Here is a 26,972-nt window from a genome sequence, read left to right as displayed (position 1 = left end):
TAAAATGAAACCAGGACAGCACCGTGGGAGAAAATTCCCGTTCTTTCTTCTTAGAGGTATTCTGTCTCTGACCTCAGAGACAACTCTAGCTTTCTTTCGTGTGACTTGGACTGCTCCAGGCCTTCATCCACGCCACCAGCTACTTGTTCTTATAACACCAGTACCATCTGTGGACTCACATCTTTATTGAGAAAAACATATCCAGTCTACAAAGCTAAGGTGACTAGTCCCCAGTTATAAAAGTTCACTGACTTCTGGACTTTATCAGATAGTGTAGTTCAGCTGATATACTCTAACGAAAACTATTAAAGCAGGCCACACCTACCCACCATAACTCAATACCTAAGAGTCTTTGGAGGTGGTCCTAAGAAAAAGCTACAAATGAAAAATTGTTAGGAAAATCTACAAATAATTTCTTTAAAAAAAGGCAGAGTTTGGAGTATTTCAACCAAGATCACCCTCCTCTTCTTCCTTTCTCTGGAACAGTTGTTTGAGATTGTTGGAGAAAGAGCACCTAGTTCCAGCTTGGGATTTTGAGAGGCTGGGGTGCACATCTGGATAGGTTCCTACCCTGCTGAGTTGGGACTTCATTGAGTGCAGTCTTTGTATTCATTTATTGATAATATTTATTTACTTAATTTTTTTAAAGATTTATTCATTTATTATATATGAGTACACTGTAGCTGTCCTCAGACACACCAGAAAAGGGCATCAGATCCCATTACAGATGGTTGTGAGCCACCATGTGGTTGCTGGGATTTGAACTCAGGACCTCTGGAAGAGCAGTCAGTGCTCTTAACCGCTGAGCCATCTCTCCAGCTCCCTATTTACTTAATATTTAAGATGTGCGGACGCCGCCCTTTGCCCATTTATGGGCTGAGGCTGTAGGGTAATTAGAACGCTGAGAAAAGAGCTTTAAAGAGAGCGTAGACTCATGTCCTCTCCAGAACTGTGACACAAACAGCTCCCAATCTCAAACCATCTATAACAAAGGTATGTTCAGGACAGTGGAAGTTGTCATGAAAGGCAAGTGGGAAGAAATCTGGAGATATAAGGAAGATACAGAGGTGTTGTGGTTTGCCCTGGAGTTATCTGTATTTTGATGCTAATTCCACTGCCCCAGGACAGCAGCCTAGTCACACACTCAGGAATCAGGTGACTTCAGCAGAACCTTCTCCCCATTGAATTTGTCAAGTACAGGTGAGGGGCAGGTACAGGATAGAAGGAGGCCTGTCATTGGAGGAGAAGGAAGGATGGGCGGGAGAGAAGTTTGACGTTAGAGGAGGAGACTGGAACAGAAAGGAGGAAGAGAGGAGGGAGAGACGGAGAAGGAGAGAAGCCATGGCAGGTGATGTTAAGATTCCGCTCTGTGTATTTACAGGTTGTTATCAATGTTCCTAAGGGATGGATGGTACCGGGCTTTGTATGTTTAGGTGGGAAATTATATCTTATCAATTGGGTCAAAGATTATTGTGTTGTGTGTTCATTCATGTAGCGATTTAAGTGTAAGGGCGGTGTGGGCCGCCACGGAGTTGGGATGTGTGCTTCTGACAAGATATCCAGTAGATATCTTGGGGTACTACGGTGCCAGACCTAGTGAGGTAAAAGACAGCAATACTTCTTTCATTTTTTATATTTTTACAACACATAGGCTTAACTGTGTGTTAGCTATTTGCTGAAGCAGGAAGATAGATAAGGTTAGAACAAATATCAGTTATTAAGGACCTTAGAAACTTTACTCCCAAGGAGCTAGAATTTCATTGGTTTACTCTGTACAGCAATCTGTGCTAGCACGGAACTGTTCACAACAAAGGAGTGAAGATGGAAATTAGTACTGTAACATTCAGAGCTGGGGGTGCAGTCTGGGAGAGAGTGGATGTGAGCATCTGGAACCAGTCTTCCCAAAGCAGTGACCGTGGGCATCCCACATCTACCTGCTTAGGCCACATCACGTTTAAGTAGCAAAGAAAAAGCTGTGGAAGGCAGAGGGCAGTACTGAAAGTTGCTATTTCCATTATGAAGCGTGTAAAGAAATAAAAAACACGACCTAGCCAGTGGGGTAAAAGCAGGAGCAGAAACTGCCTTTTGAGTGACTAGATGTAAATTAACTGAAATATTTCAAAGTCGCCATTAGAGAGCATGGTCACAGAGCTAAAGGACAACCTGGTAAAGAAGCACGGGAGAGAACACTGTGACAATATCTAGAGAGAGAGCAGGAAAGAATAAAAAGTGTAAACAGAACCAATGGAAACTTGGGAGTGAAAGATGGAGGGCAGGGCTCAGTGACAGATGTGAACGACAGCATAGAAATGAACGATCTCAAGGCAGCTGCTTCTCAATCCACACAGTAAACGCTGCATGTCTGTTGTGAGCCGACCCAGTGCACCAGAAACACTAAGGAGTCCTCAGGCTGAAAACAAGGGCCCGACGGCAATCTCATCAGTAAAGGTGCCTGTAACTATAAAAACACTGTAAACACCCATCTTTTCCTCTTACCGTGTCTAATAAGCCACTAATTTAATGTGTGAATGTACTTGTGAGTCTGTAGTATAAAATGTAATATACTGTCAACAGAAGAGGACATGAGTGGATGAAAAAGGCTCTGTAAGGTTAAGATGGTGACAGCAGATGGCAACGTAATCCCAGTAAGGAAGCACTGCTGGGTTTGCACCATTAATTAGGTCTATACGAATGCAGTGAGAGACGAGTGGGAGGAGTGTCTGTCCGCTGGAGGAGAGCTGCAGCCCATCTGTGGCTCCAGGCAACCATTCAAAACCAAAACACCAGTGAGACTCAAATGCACATTAGAGCACTAAGTTACAGGACAGGGGGAAGAGAGAAATAGAGGTGCTGTACAGAAGCAAGCCAGCCCCAATCCGTAACCTGCCCACTGCCACAGAAAACAATGTGCACAGCACTTACTTCTCAAACCACAGAGTGAGGTTGGTGGTGTGCCGAATCATTTTCAGAAGGTTGGGAGAGTTAATTTCTTTATCTTCTTTTGTCCACACACTTCCAACTAATTCTGATGGCTGCACAGCTCTAAAATCATCAACATAAAATGGCACATCTCATTCCTCCTGAAGTATACATAAGAGAAACTAAACTGCTTTTAGAAATGCTGCTCTTTTATCAATAGGAAGTTGAGGAAAACAAGAGGAGTATTTATAATCTTTTATGTTTTCAGATTAGAAATATTTTGGCAGACACTCCTGCAATCCATTTATTCCTCGCTGGTTTGCTTTAAAGGCAGTGTCTCCCATGTGCCCGGCTAGGCCCTTACTCCCTGTGCCCAGCACCCTGAGTGCCGCACACATCACCCAGTGCTTATGCCTAACGCACACTTCCGCGTACCGTCCTCCCTAGCTCCTCCAGACGTTATCTGCTAGGTTAGGACGGGAAGGCAGCCACTTCAATGGCATCGGTGAGTAACCAGCGAGGCACAGCGATTACTAATTCAGTCTTGGTTGGCTTTTGCTCTTACAGTGGGTAGAAAAGAAAACCCACCCTGCAAAAGTGTCTGAGAACGAGCTGTAAAATTCTCACATTATCATTTGGGAACCATGATAGATGTAGGTGCAAGGATTTATAAATTTAGCTCTTTTTCTCATTTTGTGATTAATAATTTTGAGGTTTTAAATAAAATTTCAAACCAGAAACATATTTTCGGATAGTTTTATCAATGAATAATATTAAACCATAAGGGGCCACGGCTGGCCGAGGCGTGACTGTAGCTCGCTGGCGGCTCTACTTTGCGCTGTGGAGCACTAGCCTCTATGTGGCTGCTTTGAGCTCAGTCTATAATCACACACACACTGGAAACCTCGCGACCCACAAGTTAGTACAAGCTGCAGCCAGCAAATGGTGCTGCCAGGATTTGAACCAAGCTTACCAAGCAGGGGTAACTGAAAGAGCATAAAGGTAAGCAGATCAGTAATGCCTGAGGAGGCAAAGGACCAGAACTGACTGCAGCGCCTGATGCTGCACACACACACACCGTCCCCTCTGCATCTCATGACAACACTGAAAGACAAAATGTACTCCACTTCTACAATGAACTCAGATAACTTCTGAGCTTGAATGTTGAATAACATACCGGTATAGATCTGATTCAAGTAAAGTGAGTTGTCGAGCAATTTCTATTGGGTGTAGGGTGAGCAAGTCAAAAGTCTCTATATGCCCAGGTCTGCTTATGTGCCACTCAACTGTGGGAGGTGAATTCTGAAATGTAATATTATGACCTGGGCCATTGTCTCTTGCAATTTTTTTCCTTTGGATTATCTTAGTGATGGATTCGACCCATTTTTTCATTGCTTTACCTGAAATACATTTTAACAAACATTTAAATACTCTTTAACACTTTATTTTTAAAAATGTTTCAAGTAAGACAAGTGATACAGGAATAAATCATTGCTATAAAGTTCAAATGAGCAAAGCAGATCCTGTAAGTTCCCCTCCCCAATCTCCTCATCCTTTCCACACAGGTAATCGCTGTGAATAGTGTTGGGTCGAGCTAACCTTTCCTAGACACATTCTAAAAGTAATTTGATTTTTTGCCTCCAACATTTTGAATCTTAGTTCAAAATGCTAGTTTCACAATTCATATTCCATACAAAATGAAAGATTAACAATACATACATGCACATATCTAATTAATACTGTACTTTATAACCCAATTATGAGGACTGATTCATCATATTTTTCTATTTTTGTGTGCCTATGTACTTACAGGAAATAATCTATGTAACCCTGTATTTTCTGATTTTTTTTTTTTTTTTTTTCCTCTTTTTTTTTTTGGAGCTGGGGACCGAACCCAGGGCCTTGTGCTTGCTAGGGCAAGTGCTCTGCCACTGAGCTAAATCCCGACCCCGTATTTTCTGATTTTCATGTTGACTGGACAATGGATATAAAACCAAGTTTCTCTAGGCAAACTTGGAGTCATATAGTCACAGAATTTTTAAAATAAGGGAAACTCTGAAGATAATCAACTGTAGTTTCTCATGCTTTTTCATAAGTAAACTGAATGAATCTAAAGAGTCAAAATTATATTTCTGATAAGTGGTGTTAAAAAGCAATCTGTCAGTGTGATATACTATCATCTCCTTGACTTGCTCTATTTACCTAACCATGCGCCTTTATCAACAGTGTTGCAGTCGTAAAAGAATTCCAGCCTGTACCAAGGGTAAACAAAGTTTCAATTAATTCTAATTCTGTTAGCCTGAGACTAACAGAACCAGTTCTGTAACAGATGACAGTATGCTGAGTCAGCAGCTGCCAATGCTGGGTTCTGTTGTTTTGTTTTCTTGAGAAAGGGTCTCACTACTGTAGTCCTGGCTGTCCTAAAACTCACAGAAATCCTCCCCGTCTGCCTCCTGAGTGCTGGGATTAAAGGTATACTCCACCACACCCAGCCTAAATGCTATGTGATAAGAATGTTTAACATTTTCAAATGAGCTATAATGGCGTCAATTAACAGTAACCATATTGGTAATTTTATCACATATAAAAGTAAGAACTTAAGAAAAACATACCTCTTACTGTTCCAATAAATTCCTCCATTCTCTGTAAAAGGTCTGCATCTCTTTCAAAGTCATAGAAATGGTGCTCCACCCAGTGCCGACACACGTTTAACACCCTGTGCATTGATGCAACACAGAATCGAACATTAAATGTACCCGCTGAGACTGGCGAGCGGTCTCCTAAAGCTGTAAGGACTCAGATAAGACTTAACCCACTCCGTTTGCTCCCCTTCACCTTTGCTTAGCAACAGTTTTCAAACATTTCCACTTTTTCCTCCCAGGACTTCGTTTTTCCCAAGACAGGGTTTCTTTGTGCAGCCCTGGCTGTCCTGGAACTCAGAGATTGGCCTGCCTCTGCCTCTGCCTCCCAAGTGCTGGGACTGCGCCAGCACCGCCCACTTTGAGCCTGTAGACGCGTCTTCTGTACAGTCTCACCTCAGCTGTACAGGCTGGATATACTCCTTTCTAAACCTTTTCAGCTCTGCGCTCAGGGGCTGATCTCCATTCTCTATAGCTATGCGGTCAGCTTCTGTTGGCTCAGGCTCTGGAATTTCAAATCTAACAGAAAACAGAAAAAAAAAATAATGAAAATATTATATCAAATCCAAATTCCCAAACTTTTATTTATACTTATCAGTACAATCAAGAGAATAATGTAAGAAATTACTACAGATACAGACACATCAGTGAAAATCCACTTTTATAAGGTAAAAGCTAATGATAATTTTTTTAAAGTTAATATTTTAAAAAGTTAGTTTTGCCAACAGCTAAAACTAACTAGAAGCAAAATAAAAATACATGTAAAATTTAAAACAAGTGAGGCTAATGTCCATTTTTAGTTGTAGAGAACTCTTAAATCAGTACATATAATTTTAAGGGTGACTAATGATTGAAACTTGATTCTTGATTGTTCTTTGTGTAGATAAAAATATTTTCCTTGATAAAAGCATTGCTCACTGACAAGATTCATTTAATTCAATATGTCATAATTTGAAAACTTGTTTAGAATGTGTGAACCATTAAAATTTGAATTTCTAGTGTCTCATTATTTTAAAGACATGATTTGATATAGTTCAGGGGAACCTTAAACTTCTTTAAAACTTAAACAGGTAAAGATGACCTTGAACTCCTGCTCCTCCTGCTTCTACCTCCCAAGTTCTCAGTTATAGGCACATGCCCAGCCTAGATTCTAAGTCATCCATATTGATATAGCTTTTTAACTTGGCCAATTCAGACTGGGAACACTGCTTAGACTGAACCAAAGCCTTTAGCTTTAAGCATTATGTCAATGAGAATTTTTCATTATTTAAATAATCAAAGTTAGCTTTTATTTTAAGAGTTCAACTACAGTTAAGCTTATTAACACATTTATGGGAAACATCTTAATTGCTTCAAAAATAGAGAACTTGAACACTTAAAATCAACAGACCTTTCTATTAGAAGATTCAGTAGTTCTTGAGGTTTGCAAAATGATCTGTATGTTGTAAGAAATGTCCGAACAAAATTTGGATCTAGGAAGAAAAAGGAAAAATATTAAAGTCTTGTGTAAGCAATGATTAAAACTATTATTTTCAGTTTCAAAAGAGATCAAATACTCAGTCTTAAAAAGTCCCCAAAGATCTTACCATGGAGACAACTGTAGATTTTATAATGTACTTACTGCTAGCTTCAGTTGCTTCCTAAAGCAGTGGCCCTGTCTTAAACTCATCACTGGCAAGAAATATGCAGCGAAGAAAAGCAAGGGTGAGGAACTGAACCAGGTTTCCATTTGCTCCCAGAATCTCAAAGCTTCACCTGTTGGTTCATTTACCTTGTGGAGATGTAGCAGCAGTGACCTATCTGTCGCCTGACATGCAGTTCAATGAACTACATTTCCCAGTTTCCTTTAGATCATGAGAACAGAGCATAAAACCAGAGAACCAATGTTACAAAGCAGTAGGGTAAGTGTATGCGTGCGCGCGCGCGCACACACACACACACACACACACACACACACACACACAGAGTTCAGTCAGAGCAGGAGGCTCTTCTTCCACGGCCCACACACATCTCCATGGAGGCCAACTGAGTCCGATGACTGTCCTAGTCTTGCCCCCTTGGATCTTTCCCTTGACAATATTAGGAGAAAGGTTCCTTCCAGGTGAGAAAGGTAGCTCGCTATCTATGATCAGCAAAGAAGCCCCCAGGCTATTTTCTCCTGCATGAGGAAGCAACAGTAGCGACAGCAGCACCCACAGCCATTTCTGTGGGTGTGGCGGCAGAAGCAGAGGAATTGGAAGCCTGCTGGAGACGCACAGGAACTGTCCAACCACACTCTACAACTCAGATTTTTCTAAGGTCCACCCACCTTAGTCCAAAGTCTTTAAAAGACTTGAGTCTCTTGTAGGAACATTTCTCATTCTTTTGTTTGTTTATTTTGTTTTTTATTGGATATTTTTTATTTACATCTCAAATGTTACTCCCTTTCCTGGTTTCTTGGCCATAAGCCCCCCATCCCATCTCCCTCTCCTTCTTCTATAAGGGTGTTCCTCCTCCCCAACTACCCCCCCCAAGATACAATCCACAGACCACATGAATCTCAAGAAGAAGGACGGCAAAAGTGTGGATGCTTCAGTCCTTAAGAGTGAGAACAAAAATATTCATAGGAGGAGATATGGAGACAAAGTTTGGAGCAGAGACTGAAGGAACGGCTACTCAGAGCCTGCCCCACCTGGGGATACATCCCATATAAATAGCCACCAAAACTTAGATAAGACTGATGAAGTCAAGAAGTGCATGCAGACAGGAGCCTGATGCGCATCTCCTCAGAGGCTCTGCCAGAGCCTGACAAACACAGAGGGAAATGCTCTGTTAGCAGCCAACCATTGAAGTGAGAACAGGGTCCCCATTGGAGGAGTTAGAGAAAGGATTGAAGGAGCTGAAGTGGTTTGCAACCCCATAAGAACTACAATGCCAACCAACCAGAGCTCCCAGGGACTAAACCACTACCCAAAGAGCACATGGACAGACCCATGGCTCCATTGCACGTGTAGCAGAGGGTGGCCTTGACATTAACATGGGCAAATGACAAATTCACTGACAGCAGTAAATATACACACATTATTGTTAAAAATTTATAAAGTCTTTGACTAGGATAATGTTTAGTGAAGTTAGAGTATAGTTAGAAAACTGTTGATTCTAAGAACCCTAAGTTCAACTAAAATCACAAGTAATCCTTTTTACCTTAAACTAAACTCCGTGGCTTTATGACAAGACAGACTCTGATGAGATCTGCTGGCATTCATCATCAAGACTGTGAACGGATTTAACTGCCAAACAGCCCCGACTGAAAATACTGAATAATTTTTCACTTTGAAGAAAAACAATTATAGAACAAACAGATATTATGTGGGAGTTTTTGCTTTTGAGACAGGGCCTCGCTAGATACCCAGGCTGGCCTTGAAGTCACAATCCTCTTGCTTTCGTCCCCCCAAGTGCTGGGGTTACAGGCACGTCTGACCACGCCTCCAGCTAAAAACTCCTTTGGTTTTACTCAGTGTTTCTTCCTTTAGTTTATACCTCCTGAGGCTAGAGTGGGTTACTGGTAAAAGTGTTTTAAATACATAAAATCTTTTAATAATTTCCTTTTTGTTGGTATTTTATTGTTTGTCTTCAGTTACAGAGATCCTCAGTTAAAGACTAATGTCTCATCCAGAAGAAAAGATTTAAAAACAGAAGGCTGTACAAGATTTTAAAACAGAGGTATTTATCGGTACCATCACAGCCCTCCCTTTCAAGAATCTTCTTCCTGTTCTGCAAATCTGTTTGTAAGGTGAGGCTTCTCAAAATAGCACGTGTTTAGGAAGCAACAGAGGCCACGGCTGGGCTACTCGGCCGCCCTTGCTAGAGAGCTGTGTCCTAGATGAGGTCTCTGGGCACTCGGGCTGGCTCCACACTGCGAGTGTGCACCCACCTCTCCTCCAAGCCCAGGTTTACTTCAGGCTGGCAAGCTAACATCACACTCACAACTTTTTTTTTTTTTCCCAAATGCTACCCAACGTCAGTCAGGCAAAAAGCTGTGAGTTTCAGACAGAAGAAAAGCAAGTGCTATGTTTTAAGAAAAGTATGGCTATTTTAAAGCGGGTCTTCATCTTCTCAGGCTAGTAAGTGATGGCCATGCTAGGAAAGGCGCCTGCACTTCAGTGCCACAGCAGCAGACCAGACCACCTCAGTTCCCCGTGACTGCTGGAGAATATCAAGAGAGTTTCGACTTACATTTACAGTCAGATGCGTTCTGGGGAGGTAAACAGCTCAGGTCAGGAGTAACCAGACTCCATAGTGTCAGACAGACTAGGGGACCCACAGAAGAGCATGGCCATTCGGTTCCTGCTCTGGTGCTGTTCTCCCTCCCACCCAGGACCAGAGGATTCCCATTAGCCTTCCTTAGCTCTGAGAGCCAAATATATAGAATTTATCGACGGATGACAGTGTCACTATGTAAGTTTATGTAAATGACTAATTCAGAATGCAGCTGTAACTGCTAAGCTGGTTAGAGGTACCAGAAGTCACTAGAAATGAGCAGTCTAAGCGTGATCCTATAACTCGTGGAATGTTAGAAAGCAGCAGCTGTTCTTCCTATAACACTGTTCACAAGAGGAGCTTCTGGTGCTGGCCAACGGAATAAATACTCCACAGTAACCACTACTGCAGCACGGTCTAACGTGACTGAAACTTTTTTTGTTCTTATCTTGGCTGGAAGCTAAAAGTAGCCTTGCCAAAAAGGGAGGGTGGGGTTTTTGTGGAACAACTAAAATACTCCAAGAAAACTGGCAGAAGCTTAAGTACTTAACAAAAAAAAAAAAGAAAAAAACCAAAACTACCTATATTCTCATGCTGGTTTCAAAACACACACACACACACACACACAGTTATTTTTTAATCTAAAGCAATGAACAATTCTTAATGAGTAACAAACTTATTTTGAGAGACCTTACCTGTATTGAAGTCAGGCCGAATCTGGCTTAAAGGTACAAACATGAACAAATACCCACTAAAAAGAAGGTAGCTCAATTTGACATAACCAAAGGCCAGTCTGGACATGTACTACTCAGACACACCCCTCCAACTTCAACACAAACAGCGAAGCTGACCCCCGGAGGTGACCTCCTCCTCACTGTCCCTTAACAGGGTCACAGTTTCTCTGTGTCTGCTTTCTCACACTCTATACAACGCCTACTGAAGCTAGTCTCAAGTTCGTGGTATAGGCCCAGGTTTCTTCATCTATAAGCTGTGGTTATTTTTATGTGGTCTGTTTGTTTATCTTCTGAGATGGGATCTCATGTGTCTCAGATTGACCCAAAACTTACTACATAGCTGAGGATGGCTTTGAACTTCTACTCCTCCTGCCTCTGTCTCCTGAGCGTTACATGCAGAGATGACAGGCATGTGCCACCATGCCCAGTCCATGAGGTGCCAGGGGTTGAACCCAGAGCCTTGTGCACGTTAGGCAAGCATTCATCCACTGAGCCACAGCCCACACCACGGCTACTATTGTTTGCTGGCCTTATAGCTGACTTCAACCCCTTGTTAATTTTTTGTTATTTGGTATACAATAATTCAAAAATCTCCTGAACTTCAACTATATTTACATTATATCTAGTACTCAGAATTCAGCATATTAAATTTGAGATCATCAATCTTCCTTTTTCTGTCCCTACTTTGATTTAACATTTGACATTTAATATGGCAAGGTCTTAAGACATGAAATATTTATTACATTAAAAAGCTATTATGCAGACCACCCCTCCCCCACCTGCCATGTGGAAGCCTGTTAATCAGGATGTCTGCTCATGTGATAATCCTCCTTTTACACAGCCATTTCGGACTTCAGGGAACAATGAGCTGCTCAGCGAGGACTTATAAACAATCACCTCTGCATTCCTTACAAAAGGAAACAGACGCTATGCTGACGCACAGACACTGAAAAAAATCCAAGGTTTAAAAATAGAACAGCACTGCCCTATAGATCAAAAATTGTTCAGAGACTTTAAAAGTTAAACGCCCACACTGAACTCATGCAAGATACAGACTCAAATCTCATGTAGATTTCTTTTTGAGCACTTGTGCAAAGATAGCAATAAATCTATCAGAAGCAATCTTGAATTCATCTTTTACAAAAGGAGTGTCCCACAGAGAGGAAACAGTTCGGCACACCTCAGAGTTCTAGTTGTTATCCTTGCCCACTCTCCATGGCCAGAGCGCCAACCCCCTTTCTATGCACGTCGCTGCTGCTCATGACAGCTGCAGTGAGGTGTCTACAGCGGCTCTGTGAAACGAGCTTCCTGCTCCCCTTCCTTCTCTTGTGACATTGCTTTGTGACTGCTTACTCTAGGTAAGGAAACTGTCTCTTCATATCACTGCCAAATTTAACATAATCCAACTGAGTAATTTTCCTGTCAGTATTCAGGGTGAATTCCCCAAAATTCAATCTAGTTGGTGAACTAGAAATACTAGAAATACTATGTGCTGAAATACTGGAGATGAAAGAAAAGTCATCAATTAGACTATGTCACACTGCCATCACTATGTATGGCATCCGTCTTTAACTCACAATGATACACATGTACTCTTCCAGAGAGCATTATTTACAGAGTATACTACTCTGATAGCCCAATAACTGGGCTCTGTCAGGGAAAAACCTGGTGGTTTTTTTTACAACATAACAAAGTAAAGTAAAATAACGAGGCTGAGTACAGGCCAGTGACAGAATGGTTTCCATGTCCAGAAATAAAAGAGACGATTAGAACCCAACTGCACACAGATCTGCTCATCACAATACTCAGAACTGACTCCCTATTTCAATTAAAAACAAAACTATATGTCTTTGTAGTATACCTGCATTTGCCCCAAATGAATAACTGTCATGAGAGTAATTAAAACTCCATTTTTATTATTTATCATGTGTAATTTTTTAAAAGGTGTTATCATATTAAAATAATTTTTAAAACTTTAGTTTGAAAGTGTCAGTGGGACATGAGTAGAAATTATATTTTGCTGAATAAAGAAATTAATCTCTAGGGGCTGGAGAGATGGCTCAGCAGTTAAGAACATTGGCTGCTTTTCCAGTTGTCCTGAGTTCAATTCCCAGCAAGCACACGGTGGCTTACAACCATATGCAATGGGATCTGATGGCCTCTAGTGTATCTGAAGACAGCTACAGTGTACTCACATACACACATACATTAAACAAACAAACAACAGCAAAAAGCCAGTACACCAGGGACTGGAGAGAAGGCACGGAGGTTAAGATCACCAGCTGCTCTGCTCCTCCAGGGAGCTGGGGTGCGATGCCTAACAACCATGTAACCCAAGTCCTAGGCAATCGGATGCCCTCTTCCCCACACTTCTAGCACTGTACAAACATGGAGCAGACATACACATAAAAACAACAAAAAAAATCTTTAAAAATGTAATCTCATTAAATTTCAGTAAACTGGACTTCATCAAAACTGTATAAAACTAGAAATTTAAGTGTTATATTAAAACCATGGAAAATATTACTTTATGCAAAAGCTAAAAATTGACAGCAGTGCAAATCATTAGGTACGTATGATGACATCATGAGAAAAGTAGCTTTATTGGGGTTGGGATTTAGCTCAGTGGTAGAGCGCTTGCCTAGCAAGCACAAGGCCCTGGGTTCAGTCCCCAGCTCTGAAAAAAAAAAAAAAAAAAAAAAAAAAAAAAAAAGAGAAAAGTAGCTTTGCACACATAAGGAGTAAGGCTGCTGGACCACATAAAACTTATGACCTTACTAAAGTATCCTTAATGTATACTCATTCAAAATAAACAAATAAACAAGTGAGTTAGTTGTAGTTTAGAAGTGCTAATTATGAATTATTTCTGTCAAATACAGTAGCTTAAAAATTACAGAAATGTTTTAGAAGCAAATTGTAAATTTTACAATATATAAGTAATTAATAAATTTAATTTTTAATAGAAAACAGAACACCTTGCCGTACTGAGGTAAAAAGTCACTCTAAACATCTAGGGTTACTCAGGGCCAGTCGGTCCCTGCGACTGCAGGCTGCCGTCAGTCCACAGGCCCATTTCTTTCCATTGAACTTGTATGGTTTTTCCTTAGTTCTTTTCATAAAAAATAAGCAAACCAGATGAGGATAAAGCAAACAGGTTTTAAATTCACAAGGATTTACAAACAAAGGCAACGTAGCAGGATAGACAACCTGACCTTTTATTGTTGAGAAATTACTTGAAAACCATAGCAAAGTCCTATTATGTGCTCTGATTTTAAACAGTGTACGGAAGGCTGATGGTTGTGTGGATAGCTAGTTCACAGTTACTAAAGACTGTAGCTCTTTAAACAGCTTCGTATGTAACAAGAAAGGTAACCTATTTATCTTTTATGTAACTACTGGGCAGCTTACATTTTCTTTTTTAAATTTTAATACTTCTTCATTCTTGAGTAATAAACACCCTGACTATAGTCCCTGGGTGAAAGTTTATAGTAACCCAGAACCCCAGACGAGGCTTCTCAGACTGCTCAACGTGCCCCAGCCCCTGTGCACGACCACTGAAAATGTAAGTCAGAGAGGCCGAGTGAGTCACTGTAAGAACTCACAACTCACCTTTGGAAAACACTGTCGATGTCCAAATAGCTAAACAAAACTAAACTCTGGCTTATAGACCAGAGATGTGTAGATAATGGCAGCTACATTCGAAAGTGGTTTTAAATCACTAATAAAAAATAGTGCTCAAGTTTACCTGCTCTCCCTTTGGTAATTCCAACCGTATGAAGCTCTTGTTATTGAAGGGAAGGCCTTGTTAAATGACACTGTTTACAAAGTGGGAAAACTAATGGCTGTTTTTAAAAGGCCAATCTCACTAGCACCAGAATAGATTCCAAAGGAAACAGAACTCACTTAGAGGACATTTTAAAAGCGGGAAAATAAATATTTTCCACAGAAACTTACACTTCCTAAAAATAGGACTGTATTTAAATGAGAAGAATGGGGATAGAGGTTAAATTTCACATTCTGGTATCTAAGAATACCATATTAAATTTTAAACACACATTTCTTTTAAAGAAAAGAGTTTGAAAATTTCCATCTAAACTCACAAATAGCTTTCACATCCAGTGTTTCGTGTGTGCTTTCTGACAACACACTGTGGTATACATTTGATGTTAACGTTTGAGAAGAAAACTATGGTTCTGGGATGTAAAGGGAGCCTGATCTGGTGACAGAGCAAAGTGTGAGCTCAGTGCTATCTGCTCCACCCCAATTCTGAGATGACAGTTATCAAACTCCCCACTGTGTGTTAGACCATGTAAGATGGCGTAGTATGCCCTTTACCTCTCAACCACTGTATCTAATTCTACCTAGCATCCTTCTAGGTTTTCTCTAAAACCTGTTAAGGTAACCGTTTGCATCAGTAACATTAAGAACAAAATACTGACAATGTGAATGGCCTCCAGGCCTCCCCAAAGGATGGAGGGATGGAGAGTAAGAAATACGTGTTTCTGCCACCAGCACAGTTTTGATGATGGGTAAATATTTGATGTTTTAGTCTGTAGCCCAGTTATAAAATAAGAAAAGAAAATATAGGGGTTGGGGATTTAGGAAGCGCAAGGTCCTGGGTTCGATCCCCAGCCCCAAAAAAAAAAAAAAAAAAGAAGAAAATACCGGGGTGGAAACCTTTAGACAATCACGTTGATGCTTAGTTTTCTTTCTACTGCTTTTTACTGGGCAACACCAGACAAGTGACCATTTCTCTTTTGTAAATATGATAGAAAAGGTAAAAACGTCAAAGAGAACAGAGTGAAGGGTTAGCCGACTCCTCTACGTGAGAAGGATCTGCTTGTTGTTAGTTTTCTACCTCAGGCACAGTGACCCACCCGTGGAGTCAGTCAGGAAGCACTCTCCCCCGCGTCTCACCTGCGTACATGTGGTACGTGAGCCTCTCAATCAGCTTAACCACTGTCCCTGCCTTGATGATGGGGATGCCAGCCTTGGGCTGCACGTTCTCTTCAAACAGAATGTTCTCCTCAGAGTCGGGCTCTGCAAACCTGTACACGTCAGCACTCGGCAGCCTCATGTGCTCCTCCTTCTCCTCCTGCAGCATTGTAACGTCCAGCATTCTCTCCAGCGTGCTGCGGTACTGCAGGGATATCAGGGCTGCCATCCAGTTATTCTTCTCCTCAGCCGACTTGGCAGAAAATATAACGCTATTTCCATCCTTCAGAATTATTTCGAAAGCATGCTTGTATTCACTGGTGTCATCCTTATCGTTAATCTGTACCTTTCGCATAAAAAACTTTTCTTTAAGCCGATATTCTGCATTGCTAGCACCAGGAAGTCTTGGCTGCCCATGATTTGACTTACAGCAAATCATTAAGCCATCGAAGAGAAATATGTGTCTCTCGTGTTTGGCTCCTACACGTGTAAGAGTTCCTTCCATTATAAACTCATTGCAGCATTGTCCAATGTCTTTCCCCTCCCAACCATCAATGTTCTTCTGAATCTCGTTCATCTTCTTGATGGCCAGTTGTTTCCCCTTCATTTGCTGACTGTAAAACCGACATGCAGACTCACTGGGGTAAAGGAAGAGACACATTAGTACACAGAAGACAGACTTTATAGAGTTCATGCAGATAAGGTGACAGGGTAAAAGACAACTTAGAACATCACTGACATGTGTTTACTAACTCCCCAAATAATACATGTAATTACGCACCTATAAAAGCTAAAACAGCACAGAATTTTTTCAGAGTTATAAAAATAGTGATGTTGAACTATATAAAGTCAGGTACAAAACAATTATCTCTGCCTTGAATATTAAACACTTAGAAAGATAACTATAAAAAAGTAGCCCAACACAGTAAAAAAAATGAGATATGAAAGCAAATTGTAAGTGTTTTTAAATGCACAAGACCCAGAGATAGAAGCACATGTTACAAGGGGGAAAGCAGATCTGCTACCTGCATCAATGTCTGAGTTATACAATCCCCAAACTAACCAACCCTACGAACCTGCCTCTGACATAACAATGACGCCGGCAGATCTGCCCGGGACACTGCTCTGTCCCCTTCAGCTTACCAGCCGCTCCTCGGGAGGCCTTGTCTGGGAGCAAGCAGGGAAAATGCACAAATATGAAAGGTTTTTCAAACAATAACAAATTCTCCTGGCTTTGATGTCACTTCCTCTGAGAGACCAAGCTTGTCACTAACACCGTTTTCTTTATTGTTTACTCAAGGAGGGGAGCTAAGGCCCCTGAATTTGTACCACAACTTTCAGGATAGAAAGGAAGAAACTTTAAAATGGGAATATTTACCTCAGTCTTCGTTTTGCAAGATTTTTGGAGCAAATTTTTTCCATGCCACTTTGGACATTAAGCAGGGCTGTTATTGCTTGTTTCATACACTCCTTATCTTCTTGATCTTCGCTCTTTTCTTCTAACTGCTGTGGAAAGGGCAGAAGGAGAACCTCACTTTATTGAAGGATAAATAATGCTCATTTAGCTCTCCCTACTCCAGTCATTTTAAGTGTTCTACAGATGTATTATTTTATGTTATGAGTGTTTGCCTGCAGTCTGAAAGTGCACCCTATAAGTCAGATCCCCTGGAACTGGAATGCAGGTGGCCGTGATCCACTATGTGGGTGTTGAGAGCTGAACCAGGGTCCAGTGCAAGAGCAACAAGTGTTCTTAACAATCGAGCCACCTCTCCAGCCTCTCGATCTGTTTGAAGCATTTTTCTAGGCTGAGGATGTAGCCTGCAAGTGTTACCTAGCATGCGTAAAGCCCTGAGTTCTATTCTCTGACACCATATAGTCCAGACATGGTTGCAGACACCTGTAATCCCTGGACTCAGGAAGAAGAGGCAGACTCGGATACTCGAGAAGCTGTCTTCAAAGAAAAACAGCAAGCAGTTGCTATTGTTTCTGCACGGTTTGGTAGCACATGTGTTCCTCTAGTGCTTGGGAGTCTAAGGTCAGCCTGAGCTCTGTAAGTGGACCCTGCCTCAGAAGGCTTTCCTTCTCTGCTAAGGATTGCTGTCTGTATTAACACATTAACACGCCACTAAGTTCTCCATGTGGAAAGTCTGAGGAGCCACTGTAGAAAGAACATGCTAAACCTTGAAATAAGCAGCGCCGTGCGTGCGCTCAGCAGTCATGTTCCTGAGAAGACAGCACAGAGCTGTTTCTAATGTCCAGAGGAGTTAACTACGGCTCTGGGCACAAGGATACTCTTACGCATAGAATCAAAAATAAAGTTCAGGGCTGGCAAGATTGTGCAGCAAGTCCAGCCTCATGGCCTCAGTCAATCCTAAGAACCCACATGTGCTGGCCCCATTCCTCGCTTACCCCTCCCTACATAAATAAATGAATAAATTTTTTTAAAGTCTTTAAAAATATAAAGTCCAGAAACATTTAAGTCATTAACATACAGAGCAAGATTTAACAATAGGGAGGATAGTGTTCCCTCTGAATTTTGTTCTGATTATAGATTATAGTGTGTGTGTGTGTGTGTGTGTGTGTGTGTGTGTGTGTGTGTGTGTGTGTGTAGGTGTGGACTTCTACATTTGAGTACAGTGCCCTCATAGGTCAGATGAGGGTGCTGGAGTTACAGATGTTCCTGAACCGCCCCACCCTACATGGATGTTGTGAACTGAACTCTTGTCCTCTGGCAGAGCAGTCAGTGCTCTGACCTACTGAGCCATCGCTAGGGCTCCTGTTTTTGTTACTGTTAATATTACCGACTCAGTAATAGACCTAATGTACAAAACTCTAATACCAAAAACATGTTTAGGGATGCACTGACTTTCTATTCAAAAAATGTTTCAGTCTTTTCTGTATCATTAGCTTACATTTTGCATATGGAATATATTGGTATATAAAAACACTGCTTGTGTTTATGTATATGGGTATTTTGCCCTCATGTATGTCTGTGTACCATGTGCCTTGAAGGCCAGAAGAGGATGTCATACCCCTACAAAGAGGTACAGACAGTTACTAGCTTGCATGTTGGTGCTGGGAACTGAACCTGTGTCCTCTGGCAGAGCAGCCAGTGCTCTTTAACCACTGAGCCATCCCTTCAGCCTCATTGTCAGTATTTTAAAAATCACAAACCTAAAGTATTTTTTTTCCCTTTTCTTCCTTCCTTCCTTTTTTCTGAGACAGGGTCTTGTATGCCTTTGTCTGGCCTTGAACTCTTAATCCTGAGGCCTGCCTTCCTTTTTCTAGTGCTGGTATTATAGGTTTATGCCACCATTTATACAGTGCTGGGGATGGAACATGGTGCTAGAAAAGCCGTATCATAGCTTTACTCCAGCCCCAAAGCTTCTGAACTCATAAAGTTTTCCAATGAAACACTTTTAAGTATTCTTTTTGCTTTCATAGCTGACAGGCAAGTGTTCGGCATTTTAGTGTGATAAAGACTTGTTTGAGACAGAGCCTCACTATGTAGACTGGGTTGACTTCAAACTCGGAGATCTACTGCACGTCTCCCAAGTGCTGGGGCTAAAGGTCTGTGGTCATCACACAACCAATAAAAACCTCTCTGTACGGCCATGTTTTTCTGTTTATTTAAGTTGATTAAAACTAGGAAATTATGTAAAGCAATTAAAGCTAATTATCCTTAAAGAGGAGGCTTATTCTGGCCACAGAAACAAAGTGGCTGCAGTTATGTAAATGACAGCAAAGAAGCCATCTCATTATTTTGCTGGAGCAACTGTTACTAACGCTACAAACTTACCATCAAGCACACTCTACTGAGGTTATATCGTGTGTGCACTGAACTTCACCTAAGGAATCTCTCTAAAGCACAATAACGTGTATGCCCTGTAGAGGTGATAGTAAAAATGTCTATGTCTATCCAGATAATAAAATTCACCTATTCATAGGAAAGGAGCCACTCATACCCTTGATTACTTTTTGGTTCCTTAGACATAAGCAGTGGGGAGGTCCCTGCTTAAGGTGTGGTGGCTCATAACTAATCCAGTGCATGGCAGTCGGAGGCAGATGGATCACTGCAACTTTAAGGCTAGCTAGGCTACAGAGTAAGCTTCAGGGCAGCCTGGGCTACAGAGTAAGCTTCAGGGCAGCCTGGGCTACAGAGTAAGGCCTTTTCATATCTGCTCCTGGCCCCTGACTGACAGAAGGAAGCAGAGGCAAAGCAGTAGTGACGGTATAGCACACGCACAGGCATAGCACACGCACAGGGCACAATGTGTACCACAGAGCAGCTTCCAGTACCAGGAGCCTCTGCGATGCAGAGCCTGTAAAAGAGCCTCAAGGGAAAACACCGTCCCACAAGTACTCTCAGGAATTAGACTTGACCATCTAACACAAACAGACTGTAGATGGTTTCTGTGGTGGGGACTGAAGCCTGGACTCTGATCATAGTAAGCAGGCATTCTGAGTTACACCCCCTTCCCCATCTCCACAGTGTATAAAGTCCATGCTAACCAAAAGACAGAGAACAGCTACAATGCTTCCCTTTTAAGAAGGAACATGTAAATTAATGATTTTATTTCTAGAAGCTACTTTTCTTCAACACAATATACAACGAATACCATTTACTTAAATGAATAGGCAGGAAAGACCAGAACTTAAAAGTCATAACTGGGGGTTGGGGATTTAGCTCAGCGGTAGAGCACTTGCCTAGGGAGCGCAAGGCCCTGAGTTCGGGCCCCAGCTCCGAAAAAAAAGAAAAAAGAAAAAAAAAAAAAAAAGTCATAACTGTCAGTCCTCAGACCTTTTCGCTAATGTACAATTAACTGAAATGAAATAAAACCTATTTAGAAATGAGGTCTTTTCAGTTTTAATCAAATGCAACCATGCTAGATTACGACTGACCCCAAAATCCACTGAAATTCAACTGTGTGAGAAAGGCGAGGGCAGCGAGACGCCGACAGACATGGAGAGTGAGAAGTGATGCACGGCCGAAGCAGGCAGAGGCCACGAAGGCCAGGAGAGCTCTGATGGTGGTGCAGCTCCTGCTCTCTGCCTCCAGAGCAGAAAGAAGGCACTACTGGCAATGAGCGTTTCCAGCCACCGAGGCGCTCATTTGGTACAGCAGCCTCAGACAGCCTCAGTGTGCACATGCTACAGATAACAGACTTTAACCCGATTTTTAAAATGAAAGAAAACATACTTTTCCTTAAGTTACATAGACTTAGCATACTACAAAGAGAATAGGGTAATTCTCCAGGATGAAACTAAAGTTGTTTAACTTTTTTGTTGAACCAATTCCTAGTACTCAGAATTTTGGTCACTATATTCAGTTGTAATAATCCAGTCTAAATTTGTTTAATAAAGCCAACAAAATTTCATGTAGAAAAAACACATTATGAGAGCAAATGATTTTTCAAAAGCTCACAATGAGTCAGGTATGGCGATGGATGCAGGCCTCTGATCCCAGCCACCAGGAGGCAGAGGCAGGTGGATTTCTGAGTTTGAAGCCAGCATGGTCTACAAAGAGAACTCCAGACAGCTAGGACTACATGTCCTGAAAAAGACAACGATGACGACAACAACAACAACAACAACAACAAAGTACACAAGGAAGTTTTTTCCACTTCATGAAATTCAACTCCGATGTTCCTAACTAATAATAAAAGGGTCTAAGGACTGTCTAATTTTGTGGAAATAATTTAAATCAGTAAAAACTAAGCTCAAAGTGATAGCTCTGATTAAAAGGACATAGTGTTCTTCCAGAGGACCCAAGTTTAACTCCCAGCACCTAAGCCACTGCTCACAGTTGCCCATAACACACACATACACACACATGCGCGCGTGATTAAAGATAAAATGTTAATTATTTTTAATTGAAAAAATTTATTTTCTAATTGACAAGTAAAAATTATATATGTTTATGGTATATAATATGGTGCTTGACAAAATACTTAAAACTGTATACTGCCAAATCTTTTTCTCAGATGTAAATTCTTAAAAATCTACTTTCAGCAATTTTCAAAACTATGCATTATTTGCTATACTCACCATATGTGTGTAGACATACACACACATATGCATGTGAATGTAGTACGCATGTGTGTGTACATGTGGGGTGTTTTTTTTCCAATTTTTAAGGCAACTTTGTAGCCAAGGCTATTCTAATCTTTGTTCCAGGCCCTAGATTCCGGAAGCATGTTCTACACTAGGCTGGATTTATCTTGAATGTATTGTTACTCTGCTATAAGAAAAAGACCAGATCCTGTGAGGAATGCAGCAGGGACTCAGACAGGAGAAGCTTTGTTAGTGTGTGACTGCCCGCTAGTGCTAAGGGGTCGGTCCAAGCTGCTTTTCCCTGAGCGTTTAGAGCGGGCTGTGATGTTGTCATCCTGCTCTGTGTCCATCTGTGGTGGCCACATTTCCTGAGCTCACAGAGGAGTCAGGGTCTCAGTCACCACAAACAGTGAGACCTAAGCAGCGAGACCTAAGCAGTGAGACCTAAGCAGCGAGACCTAAGCAGTGAGACCTAAGCAGCGAGACCTAAGCAGCGAGACCTAAGCAGCGAGACCTAAGCAGTGAGACCTAAGCAGCGAGACCTAAGCAGTGAGACCTAAGCAGCGAGACCTAAGCAGCGAGACCTAAGCAGCGAGACCTAAGCAGCGAGACCTAAGCAGCGAGACCTAAGCAGACCACTTTTCAAGGAGTGTGACACACGCCCACACTTTCAAGGAGTGTGACACACGCTCACACTTTCAAGGAGTGTGACACATGCTCACTTTTTCTGGTGAGAGAAGGGGTTTGAAATAACAAATTTACAAAAAAAGCAAAACTTCAGCAAACTTAATTCTAATGAAGTCAGAGCCTATTTCTTTTATCTTCCTACATTACCTTGGTGAGATATCTTGGTCAGGAATCTAACTCAAAGGTAGGCAGGGCTCCCGAAATTAACCGTTCACTTCCATGTGATTTAATATTTCCTGAGCTTATTAAATTCACTTCAATCACATTTCAATTAACACTATAAAGTTTAATACTTCTTTCCTTCTTCAATCCTAACTCAAGTTTTATACCCATTGACAAATCTCTTCCTACTGCCCCCAATCTATAGGAAACATTACATTACTCTATTTCTTTGTCTGACAGTATTACAAAAATAACAGCAAAATTCCATCCTATGAATTCATAACGTTTTGTTACTCATTATTTAACAAGAATTTACTAAACGATTTAAATGCCAGTACTATGCAAGGCATGAGAACTCAAAGGCAAAAAGGCTTTGTTCTATTTCCTCAGGGAGCATCTAGACAGCGATATGAAGGGGATGTCCTGCAGATGGACACTTGTGGCTGAATACAGGGTCATTTCTGATGTTAAATATGAGGTGCTGCCAGTAAAGGAGTGAGAAGAATCAAGAGGGTGTGATGGGTGGGGCCCAAGCTAGCCAGCAAAGGCAGTGAGTACAGAGACAAAGCAGAGCTGTGAGTGGGCAGGAGAGTGAGGTATGATCAGTGCTAGCATCACAGACAGTAAGAAACATCTCCAGTGCTAAAAACAGGCAAGTGTCTATGTCATAGTCATTCATAAAATAACCTTTACAAATGCACTGTTTAGGTAGATAATCCTGCCTAGTGAAATAAACAGTCTATAGACAAGGAAACCAGGGATCAAAAAAAGTACAGTGACTTTTCTCTAGCCACTCGGCAGACAGAAAGACTTCAGTGTCTACGAAATTCTGAACCTTCCACACACAGATAAATTATGGTTAGGTTCCAACTGCCCCAATCTCATGCAATCAGTTCTGCCTCCAGAATTGCTAAGTATAGGTGGACATTTAGAAGAAATAATTCCCCAAAGAAAACAGAATACCAAGAATTGTGTGTGTGTGTGTGTGTGTGTGTGTGTGTGTGTGTGTGTGTGTATGTGTGTGGTCTTTTTGTTCACTGAATATTAGAACCTTTTCAGTGGTTTGCGTAAGTACCCTACAAATGCATTGCTGTACTATACGATTTTGCAAGCCTTCTAATATAATAGTATATATTGATCAGTTCTCCATTTACTTAGATTATGTCATGATATCAGCATCTCAAAACAGAATCTGAGGCAGCTGGGAAGATGGCTTAGTTGGTAAAATGCTTGCGTAAGAATGAGGACCTAAGTTCAGACACCCACGTAAAAAGTCAGATACTACACACCTGCCTTTAATCCCAGAACTTGGGGGGCAGAGGCAGGTGGATTTCTGTGAATTAATGGCCAGCCTACTGTACATACTGAGTTCCAGGACATCCAGGGATGCAGAGACCCTGCCTTTAAAAAAAAAAAAAAAAAAAAAACAGCTATAACCTCAGCATTGGCAAGGTAGCCATGGGCAGACCCTTAAAAATGGCTGGCCAGGGGTTGGGGATTTAGCTCAGTGGTAGAGCGCTTGCCTAGCAAGCTCAAGGCCCTGGGTTCGGTCCCCAGCTCCGAAAAAAAAAAAGAAAAAAAAAATGGCTGGCCAGCAATTCTAGCTGAATTGGCAGGTTCTAGGTTCAATAAAAGACTCTGTCAGTTACACAAAACTAGGTGGTGAATAACTGAAGACTTCTTCAGTCCCCAGTGCTGACTTCTGTCACGCATACATATGCACCACCACCCACAGACATATACAGTAGTATACCTTGAAATTTCTTCCTACGAGAGGAGGTTGAACAGCAAACCAACAAATACAAACTGAAGTAGGAGTAGGGCTGGCAGAGGGCTCGACAGTCACAAGTGTTTAAGGTGTATCCCCAGGACCTACAATGGTGGCAGGAGGGAACCAACTTTGTAAGTTTTCCTCTGGCCTCATGTACACTGGGGTGCCTTGGGTGTGCATTTATTTGTATAGATATGTGCAAATAAATAAAAATACAAGTCGTGCATTAATTCTGAAAGAATCCAGAATGGAGAAAAGATCAGTGTTTGCGTGGACGGATCAGTCTCCTGTTCCATGTACTACCATACCATAAACTGCTCACTTTACAATTAATGTAAGACAGAATGAGCCAGGAAAACACACACACACTGTACACACACACACACACACACACACACACACACACACACGGTAGAAAATATTAGGTCCAAGGCCTAAGAAATCTTCACTATATAATGCAAATCATCCCCACGCCTCCCCAAGGCAAGGTCTCATACTGTACCCTAAGACTGGCTTAGGATTCTTTGTGTAGCTTTGCCTGGCCTCAAATTCATGGTAATCCACCTGCCTTAGTCTCTCAAGTGCTGGTACTATAGGTTTGATCCACCATACCCAGATAATTTTAAATAGCATTCCTTTTTAAAAAATAATTATTTATTTAGTGTGTGCACATGTGTATGTGCTTGCTTTTACATGTACATGTATCGAGATAGGTAAGAAAGGAAACTTGCAGAAGTTTCTCCTTCTACACCGCGGGTCCCAGGAGTCAAACTCACGTAATTAGGCTTGGTGGCAAGCACAACCTCACTGGCCTTTCTGATTTTTCTGAGACAAGGATGAACTCTGTTACCTAACTAACTCTTTTCTTTTAAAACCATCTTGAATTATGTGTCTGTACGCCATGTGTGTACAGGTGCGGTGCCCAAAGAGGCCAGAGGAAGGCCCCGGAGTCCCCTGAATGTGAACTTACAGTGGTTTGTTAGCTGCCCAGGGCGGTATTAGAAACCCAGCTCAGGTCCTCAGAAGAGCAGCAAGTGCTAAGCCATCTCCATCCCTCACGTTTCCGTGTGTGTGCGTGTGTGTGTGCGTGCGTGTGTGTGTGCATGTGGGGGGGGCAGTGAGAGTTTGACTGTGTGTATGTGTGGGCAATCATATACATGGAGGTCAGGAACAACTTTGTGATGCTGGTTCTCTCTTTCCACCTCGATGTGAGCTTCAGGAGTCAAGCTCAAGCTGTCAGGCTTGTGTGACTAGTGCCATCCACTGTGCCATCTTGCCATCTGAGGTCTTCAGATGGAGACTTGGATGCATATATACACAGTTGTTTTCAAAGAATCACCCATCTAAGCAAAAAGGCCACATGATTAAAAATAAAACTGGGCTCTTCCTGTAAGCAGTCAGAGGTGACCTGTGAAGATGGTTTGCCATGCTCTTGACCCAGAAACCCCCACAAAATCATGCAAATCAAGAGGTTCAAACCTTCCTGTTCACTTTAAGAACACCTGGGAAACTGCCGGGGCCATCCAGGGTATGCATATTCACAAAGCCACCAAGTATCTGAAGGATGTCACTTTAAAGAAGCTGTGTGGAGGCAGTAGGTGTGCCCAGGCCGAACAGTGGGGCCGAGACAGGGACGGTGGCCAAGAAAGAGCGCTGACTTTTTGCTGTACATGCGTTAGCATGCAGAGAGTGATGCTGCACTTAGGGTTTAGATGCAGATTCCCTGTCACTGAACATCCAGGTGAACAGGCACCTGAGACGCGCGGACGAACCTACAGAGCTCATGGCCGCATTAACCCAGCCACGAGCTCCCCCTGCCACACTGAGAAGGAACAGACTGTTCCGAAGCCAGGGGAGGAGGCTGCACAAAAGAAAAAGATACCCAGAAGAAACTGAAGAGACAAACACTCATGGCGCAGGAATAAATTCAGCATAAAATAAATGCAGATAAAAGTCAAAACAAAACAAAACAAAACCAGGCAGCTTGCTTTACAGTGAAGTGCGGCAGAGGAAAGGCGCTGCTCTTTCCGAGTTATTTAAAATTGCCTCTCAGCTAAACAAAGAAAACGAATACAGACTAGAGCATGGCTGTAACATACACCTGCAACAGTGACACCTGAATGCTTTAGAAATAGCAGTCCAAGTCCTCTTACCTTCAGAAGTTCAAAGTAATGCAGACAGTGGTACACAGGGGCGAGCAGCAGCCGGGGCAGAACATACTGAACTGCCTCTTTGAAGCCTTCACCTATTGACTGGAAAAGGAGGTGATTGAATAACTTTTGGACTTTATTTTGCTAACACTGTACAATTTAATTTAGCCATCACTGTACCTGCAGATAAAGCGCTGCCCCAGGCTTTGATAGCTGACTGAGAAAACGCTCATAGAATCCGGGCCGCAGAACATCCCGAGCATAGGACTCATATGGGTCAAAGGCCAGTTCCTTAAAAACAGACAGTGACGTAAAAATGATGATAAATAGTGAATGGTCCACCATACAGAAACAAAAGATTAAATTACAAACACATCCTCAGAAACACACTCCTTTTAAAGACTCTAAATAAAAACTGAATGGCTATTATAATCTTAACAAAATAAATCTAATATCCTCAAGTAAAGAATCTAGTGGATCTTTCTTCTGAGTAGCAGGGTATGTATGTAGGTATGCTATGCTGCTCTTGGTCAAAGGTTGCAGTGGAACTAGGAGCTGTCCTAAGAGTGGGCTGACTCACCCCTAGAAAACAGCACAGCCAGACCTGGGCAACAAACTATATATATATATATGTGTGTATACACACACACACACACACACACACACACACACACACACACAT

At 41.8% G+C, this 26,972-nt stretch overlaps 1 protein-coding gene across 1 annotated transcript in view; it reads right to left on the bottom strand.

The window, feature by feature from the left end:
* Window positions 1–26,972, bottom strand: part of Sos1 (SOS Ras/Rac guanine nucleotide exchange factor 1) — a 76,048-nt gene that overhangs the window by 17,817 nt on the left and 31,259 nt on the right. Inside the window, exons 7-15 of the mRNA XM_032908829.1 lie at window positions 26,471–26,581; window positions 26,294–26,392; window positions 16,845–16,972; window positions 15,449–16,104; window positions 6,949–7,030; window positions 5,955–6,077; window positions 5,532–5,635; window positions 4,097–4,319; window positions 2,923–3,042 (exon numbers count right to left, since the gene is read on the bottom strand). Coding sequence (XP_032764720.1) covers window positions 2,923–3,042; window positions 4,097–4,319; window positions 5,532–5,635; window positions 5,955–6,077; window positions 6,949–7,030; window positions 15,449–16,104; window positions 16,845–16,972; window positions 26,294–26,392; window positions 26,471–26,581 — 1,646 coding nt within the window. The remainder of the gene's footprint in view (window positions 1–2,922; window positions 3,043–4,096; window positions 4,320–5,531; window positions 5,636–5,954; window positions 6,078–6,948; window positions 7,031–15,448; window positions 16,105–16,844; window positions 16,973–26,293; window positions 26,393–26,470; window positions 26,582–26,972) is intronic.

This window comes from Rattus rattus, chromosome 7 (assembly GCF_011064425.1).
Source record: "Rattus rattus isolate New Zealand chromosome 7, Rrattus_CSIRO_v1, whole genome shotgun sequence".
Lineage (NCBI taxonomy): Eukaryota > Metazoa > Chordata > Mammalia > Rodentia > Muridae > Rattus > Rattus rattus.
Note: the sequence above shows the minus strand (reverse complement) of the source record. Positions and strands in the feature narration are given on the sequence as shown.